At 34.1% G+C, this 8,245-nt stretch overlaps 1 protein-coding gene across 1 annotated transcript; it reads left to right on the forward strand.

Annotated features, from left to right (window-relative positions):
- Nucleotides 1–206: 206 nt before the first annotated feature.
- On the forward strand, nucleotides 207–2,496 carry LOC123523664 (forkhead box protein D3-B-like). Its single transcript, XM_045301318.2, has one exon. The coding sequence runs from the start codon at nucleotides 440–442 to the stop codon at nucleotides 2,006–2,008; it is 1,569 nt and encodes a 522-aa protein (XP_045157253.2). The 5' UTR covers nucleotides 207–439; the 3' UTR covers nucleotides 2,009–2,496.
- The last annotated feature ends 5,749 nt before the right edge of the window (nucleotides 2,497–8,245 follow it).

Genomic DNA, 8,245 nt, shown 5'->3' on the forward strand with positions numbered 1-8,245 from the left:
AGAATTGTAACAAATTTGTTAATTATAAGAAAAACGCTACGATTTGCTACAGCGCTGTTCTTTGGCTGTTCAGGTGGGCGGAGTTTAGCGGAGATTAGAGACGCAACAATCCGTATGTGACCTCTCAAAGAACGAGATTTAAGTCACGTGATCTTACTATAGAAAAGAAATTGAAAAAGAAGAGCTGTGAATGGTCCATTCGCTAATCGCGGAGAGTTGTAAAAGATCAGAATAATTGATGGGTGGCCGTTATAGTGTTCTTCATACTATCAGTATTTTCTGTGTATAAATGAGTCAATTGAGGTTGAAAACCTGCGAAGTTTTTCATAAAATTAAACAGCTGAGTTGTATCACATTATGAACAGATAAAAGGAAATACAATTTAAAGTGTTTGACTGGAAAAAAAACTATTTGTGTAAGGTCGAATTTATATATTGAGATGCGCTTTGACGGTACCAATACAGTCATGGACATACGGACAAACGCACCTAATCACCATACGTTCATGGATGAACGACCACAGAATATAAACGCCTCCCCGACGGCTGCTAGCGATCCTCCGCCGGTAACGGAAAATGTCATAGAAAACCAGAAAATTCCATCGTCGGAAAATCGGCTTCCTAGGACATTTATACAAGACAGTTTGAATAGTATGGACTCCTTGCAAAAACAGAATGTGAGTTACTGCGTGTCAAATGAAAATGGATTATATGGACGTAATTCTGTTAATGGATCGTCAAGCCTCGAACCTGAGATTTCTCTCAGAGAACACCATCATGCGCGTTCATCTACGCCGGTTGATGTATACGACAGTGAAAATGAAGAGCTTGATCCCGTCGGGGACGGTCGGGACTCTCTAGGATCGCCGGTGCAATCACCTATTACCTCGCCGGCTTCGAGAGAATCGGAACAAGATGTGTCTATTGATATGAGAGACTTTAATGACAGTTCTATGGACGAAAATGATTCTAACAATGGAGTCCTGGCAAACGTTGCAGGAACAAGTAACAAGAAAAATGGTAAAAGTAATTTAGTTAAACCACCGTATTCTTATATAGCTCTAATAACAATGTCTATCTTACAGTCTGAACAGAAGAAACTGACTCTTTCTGGAATTTGTGAATTTATCATGAACAGGTTTCCGTATTATCATGAAAAGTTTCCAGCGTGGCAGAACAGCATCAGACATAATTTATCGTTAAATGATTGTTTCATAAAAATTCCTCGAGAACCAGGAAATCCTGGAAAGGGTAACTACTGGACCCTCGACCCTGCTAGTGAGGATATGTTTGATAACGGGAGTTTCTTGAGGCGTCGAAAACGTTATAAGCGTCACCATGCCGAGCTTATGGCGCAGAATGCCTCCTTCATGAGCGCACACCAGTCATTCTTCCATCATCATGGATTCGTGCCACAGGGAACACATTCCAACGCAGTCGGGACATTTCCGTATCCTCCTTACATGACGTCATCACTAACGCCACATTTACCGTACGTGACGCAAAATGAGATAGCACGTGCCCAGAGCGAATTAACCCGTGCTCATCTTGTTAATCACCCGGCATATCTTTCACATGCAATGCATCATCAGCTGCCGACGTCACCAACCCATCCAGCCACGGTGTCACCGACGGCACGTAAATCCCCAATTTCATCACCGACGTCATCTACAACGTCATCATCAACACCAAAAACTTTTTCTATTGACAGTATAATTGGAACAAAGAAGGAAAATTCTAAGAAGTCACCATCACCTAGTCCAACTACAACAACAACTTCTCCAGTTATTCCGTTCAAACCCGCGGGGATTCCATCAGCTGCGTTGAACGCGTTCAGTCCTCTAATGTCAGTACGGTCAAGTGCAATAGACATGAGCAGACTTAGTAATAACGCATACCTAGCACCGTACATGAATCAAGCCACAGCAATGAACGCAATGGACATAGAAAAATACAGACAATATTTGCAAGTTTACGGTCTGCAAGGCTTACAGGCTTGGCAGCGGTGAATTATTTCCATGGACTAATTAGACAGAATTTCGATGTGTATACTTTTTGTGCTAATATCTGTTTTATATTGATTCCAAAAGACAAATGTAAGTAAAAATTGATGTTGTCAGTTAGTTTATTCATTGTTACCACAAAATTAAAGTCTTTAATGTAATTCTAATTGTAAGTAATTTATCAAAGTCATTTTACCGACACGGCGTCTTTGATATAATAGTGGTAATCTTGTTTTATTGATGTAATAATCAAAATGAAATTGCAAGAATTAGCTCTACCTCAGTGTATTTATTTAAAAAAAAAATAAGAAAGCAAAGTCCGCCTTGGCGGTAAAACAAAGACATTTCTTATATAAAGATCGAACTTTTTTGAATTACCTTTTATTACATGCTTAGATTTCAACATGGTTATTTCTTATTGTGCTATTATTTGCTTTTGAATACAACTCTACGATATAATGTAATAATAATAAAATAAAAAATGATACAGCAAAGTTGATTATTTTTGTTTTCTTTGCAGACGTTCTAGCATAAACTTAACTCTGCCTACTTTCATGCTGAAATTCAAGAAAAATAGCATGTTTAGATCCTTTCGTATACGGAGTAAAATTCGCTTTTTAAACATTTTATTTAATACCCGTAAATCTGCGTACATTTTTTTTTTTTTTTGCAAAAACTGTAAATTGACAATGTGAGCAAAAACTGTAGTAACAAAGTGGTTTCAATATAGAAATTCGGTTGTTTTAAGAATTATGCTAGAATCTTTGTAAGGAATTTCAAGGGAAGTTACTGGGGTTTTTTTTTAAGAAAAAAAATTCCTCACATTAATTGCGATGGACGAAAACGTCTGACATTTTACTGAAATTTGTACCAGTTATGTAATTTTAATTTATGCCAAGGGTTAGTTTGAGCTGAAGTATGCAAGGGTTAGTTTGAGCTGAAGTATGCAAGGGTTAGTTTGAGCTGAAGTATTATCTTAATGAATGAAATAACTCGCATTAAACTTGCAAGTAAATATTTTTAACTTACTGCACACTGGTCTGGAATATGATCTAGACATAGTATTAGTATCAATTCTTAAATTAATGACTTGAAATTACCATCGCACACAAATTAGGGTATTAGGAATGTCGGTGCCATCCTTTATACATGTTTAATTGGCTTTAGCTTACAAGTTTTCATACTTGTAAACACTTTTCGGACCTTCAGATGCTCAAGCAAGTTTATAAATGTAATAAATATGTAGCGGGATATTTTTCACTACAGTCTAAATGTACAGCAAAAATGCTTAAAATGTAGTGCGTGTTTTATTATTCATAAATAACATAAAAAAGTCCTTGGGTAAAAATAAGTTCACGGTAAATGTAATAATATTAAGGTAATCTTAATTTCTACATATTGAGTTCTTTGTTACATTTAGACTAGAATGTACACTGCATATTTAATTTATTTAACTTTGATACATGCAAGGGTCCGACAAGCCTTTCCATTCAAAGGAACAATACTCACAAATATTCATATGACCATTTCCAAGCAAATAAGCGTCATTATTACTTATGTACTTCCATTTTAATCGCCTCTAAAAGTTTCCTTGGCCTGTCTGTTTGATTTACAAGAAGTTAAACAATAATATTTGGTTCCAGGGTGGTTCCAGATTGATGCAGGACTCAAATAATTTTGATATTTTCGTTTTCAATCTCCATCTTTAAAAGGTTCGTAAGTCCGGCATCAAAATTTAACCGTTTTACTGATATTTGAAGACACGCGAAATCTTCTGTTAGCAATTAGCGAATTACCAAAAAAAAAAAAAAAAAAAAAATGAATTTGCATTTCAGTGTTAAGTTTGGTTGTGTTAAATGAGATGGAATATTTAACTGTAAAACAACATTAAATCGCGACCAGAAATATATTCAACTGTACAGGTTTTAGATTATGTTTTATTCCATATCTGACTCTACATCAAATGTATATCATGAATTAAAACTGCTAGTTCCATTTCCAAAAACAAAAGTCCTAATTCATATCATATACCAGCTTACATTTACAATAGTCTCCTTTAAAAATATCTTTCTTTAAAATATACAGATTTACTTTCTTACACTCGACCGTCCGTTTGTCATTTAAGTGCATAGAAAAGATTCGGGCTTCTTTTTCTATGATATAAAATGTCACTGGAATCATATAAAGATTTGAAATGCAAAGAAGCTCTTAAAACAGTCCTATTCCCTGTGTATTTGTGGTGTTTTTTTTTTTTTTTTTTTCTGACTCGAGACTTGGTTTTAATTAAAGGTGCAAACCCCTTTGGATGCTCCGCAATACATTTTATAATTGCCCTTTTCTACGCATACACACAATTCCAAACGAACACTAGTGTGACTTTCTTGAAAGCATACAGCTAAACGCACTGCGATATTAAACCTCCTTTGACAATATGAAGTGTGTTTTCCCCTTGAACTGCTACTGAAAAACGTCCACATTTTTTATTTTCCTTACATAAATGAACAAACCCATGTTTCAAACAGTTGAAAAAAACAAAACTTTTTTTAAAATGGCGTTTGAAATAAGCTGGTGGACTATATAGGGATTGGACACGATTTTGAGTACTTGCATTATACATATTGTTGCCATGCAATGTTTTTCCTCATGGGCTTCTTAGCCTAATGGAATGAAATATAATAAACTCTTAAAATTCTTAAACTCTTATATGCAAGGTGTAAAGAAATTTTGTCCTGATGGGTGGGGGTGGGGGATTAGAGAGAGAGAGAGAGAGAGGGGGGGGGGGGGAGAGAGAGAGTTGGAACAATATGTTATCAGATGACGATGTAACTGTTACGCCACACGGACAATTAAGTAACACGGTGGATAAACGGAATTCCCTGACAGAAGTAACTAGGCTACCGCTGTTAACTTTATTGCCAAGCAATGGGATGCCCAATTATTCTTGATACCGATCTATTTATCTTTATGATAAATATACGATCACTCATATTATCAACCTTATTACTATCACCGACCGCGTCTCAGTATCTAGTTAGTACGCTAATTTAGATAGAAAGATAAACAAATAAAAGGTAAGAAAATTGTTGATTGAATAGAGGTGATTATAGTAACAAGGTAGAAAAATATTGATACTAACACGAACGGTGTTGGTTTCCAATCTCAGACTGATAAGCCCGGCAGGTAACAGAGATAATAGAGTTGTGCCGATCTTTTTTAAGTGATTATATATACATTTCATTTGAATCTAAACAAAAAAGTATATCCTATAAAGAAATTTATGAGCGAACTACTTTTGTTCAAAACCTGAAATGGTTTTTCTAATCCCAGACTGATAAGCCTGGCAGATAGCAGGGATAATAGAGTTGAGCGTATTAACAAAACCTGGAATATTTATGAATTGGTACTGTCTTAATACAAGAAGCATTGTCATTTTTTTTAATAATTACGATTTTTCACACTTGAACAACCCTTACGCTCAAGTTTGATAACAAAAAAATGAGAAAAAAATGCATTCGCCTCGCCGCTGTTAACGCGATTTTTCTTGATTTTCATATGCAGCTAACACATCGAATGAAGGAGAATGAAACTTATTTTCACGAGAAAGTTGTGCTGTAATTTTAACTTATATGCATTGATTGTGGCATCGGTGTTTACTTTTTCAGAAGAATAAGATCCGAAATTTCCAGTGACAAAATTAAAGCTTTGGTAGAAACCGTGCCCGTATTCAGCTTGCATGGTTTACCCGTGCACATTTTTTTTCGGTAATAGAAATCTAATGCGTAATAAGACATAATGGCGCAGGTAGCAAATCAGATTTTTTAGGCCCGCGTAGTGCCATAAATATTTGTAAGTTAAATGAATTTGTTTCATCATCAATTTAAGATAAATACACAAATGAAGTGATATGGTATAATTTGAACAGGCTAGATAACTAGTTTTGATATTTTTAATGCATTTAACAGTTTAATTTGGACAAACGAATTAAAATGAGAGTTTAAAACTTTATAATACCATTTCCTTTGTAAGGATACGGCTATATGAATTTAGAACGTCAACCCTATAGAGACATTAAAAGTCACTGAAATCCTTGGTTGTCCTGCAAAATTTTGTCGAAAAGCAATAATAAGTGGATTAATCCGGGTTTAATATAAACAATGGCACTAACAACTGGTAATCCGTGGCGATATTTGATAATGCGTTAATCCAGTCAGCTTTTTCTCTGTTGTTCATTGTAAAGTAACAAAAACAGGATCATTTTAAACGATTGAAAATATTGTTTTCATTATAGTTGAAATAATAATTTGCTTTTAGCCGATTTATTTTTTATCGGCCGTTTAATAACATAACGCCGTTTTGATTTTGCAAAATTAGGACATACCATTAAATAATCTGACTTTGTGCCAAACCTAAAATTTAATATTTTGGAAAACAAATTTGATTCTATATATGAAAAAACGTCTTATTATATATCATCATACTAATCTAAAAAAGTTGAAAGTTCGTGCAGAAAATGTTCGATCGATGTTTCCAGGCGGTTTATTTTGTTTGTTAGTTTTCTTTTCTTTTTCTTTTGGAGGAAATAAAAAAATATACAATTCTAGCTCTAGAACGTCTTTTTAAATTGAGGGTATAAACAATCTGCAAAATAGCATAATACAATACACTTTTTTTCGAGGTTTCAGCAGAATGTCTCCTGTTCGTCTTAAAATACACCTTTGTAACACTTCAAGGAGATGCCGTTTATCAATGTTACAATTAATTAAAATGAATTATTCTATTGGCGTTAGTCTGATTTTCTATACTTCAAAGATAGAAAATAAAGAGCCCTTTATTCTTACCAGTCTGACATATTGGTCATGGGTTTGGTCAAAAACTATCAACACTAAGCCCAATGTAAATATCGTTGTGAGCATAGTAATAATATTGCTTGTCCGGAAATAGACATAGATCATTTGAATTTCTTTGAACTGTAACATTTCTTTTCCTTTCAAGTAAAATTTATATTAGACTGTGGCTTTCTGTTAAAAGAAATACGATGGTGACGGTTTTTGATTTTAAACACCTTCAAAAATCTATACCATACCATATTTTTAAAATCAAAATAATTTATTTCAAAAGCAAAGCTTTGTTTACGTTGACTCCACGGTAGCATGTAAGTGTTTAAAATTTCCAACCACTCGAATAATGTTAGACATAATATATTGTTTTTCAACCTCTTTGATGATCGTCTTTAAACAAAATCACGACGATATGTAAATGTTATTTTAAAGCACCTTAGAAGATAACCCAAAGGTTAGTGTCCCTCTTATCGTCTGTATGGGACTTTCAAAGACCGCACTAAATCAACTAAAATTATATCTTCCAAGTTTTCTTATAGATTTTAAAAACGTTCGATGCATTCTAGCTGTTGAAGATCAAAGAAACCGCCGAATAATAATGATGTAATAAAGAAACTTGAAAACAAATGAACTAAATCGCAGTCTTTGGGATTAACATAAGGGAGTGTTAAGTACACATGTAAAATTTCATTTTCAAAATTTTACTTTTTACAGTATTTAGTTAAACTTTATTACTTCACTTTTTTGGTCACAAGGACAAATACTGGCATATTTTACCTGTCCAGGTGCGGAAAGAGTTTTTTAGAATAATGCTGCCAAATCTGCAAATTTGTGCAAGTCAAACGATCGTAAAACACCGTTTTTGCTTCAAATTCTTTTTCAAACAGTTTCTTCGGTGCATGCATCCGCTGACATTTTACGTGCAATTTAGCCTTAAAATATGCATAATAGTGATAGAGAAAACCATCTGTACAGAAACTATATTGACACTGTTTTCAATTCATAATCTAAAAAAGTGATTATTTCCGTTTTACAGTTATCGATGTTTAAGAATTATCATTAAATTCATAGATATATTTTTCGGAACATTTATGGAACTAGTTTATTCTTCAGACCCCATATTTTATTCACAGGCGATAACTCCCAAGGCTATTAAATGTTGTACAATTATGTCCCTTTCCTTCTCACAACAGAAAAGATCGGTCAGAATATTTCTTTTATTTTTCAAAAAAAAAAGATTATCTAGTCAGAAGCCACACTATTATGGAACGTATGGGTAGTTGTTAGGGTAACATGTTCGGTTTTCCGTTGGAGTTACTTTAGGTGTACCATCAAGCTAACACTATTTTAGACTCTTTAACTGGTATTCCAATATCACTTCTGTCACCAAAGAGTCATAATGGCT

This window comes from Mercenaria mercenaria, chromosome 3 (genome assembly GCF_021730395.1).
Source record: "Mercenaria mercenaria strain notata chromosome 3, MADL_Memer_1, whole genome shotgun sequence".
Taxonomy (NCBI): Eukaryota; Metazoa; Mollusca; class Bivalvia; order Venerida; family Veneridae; genus Mercenaria; species Mercenaria mercenaria.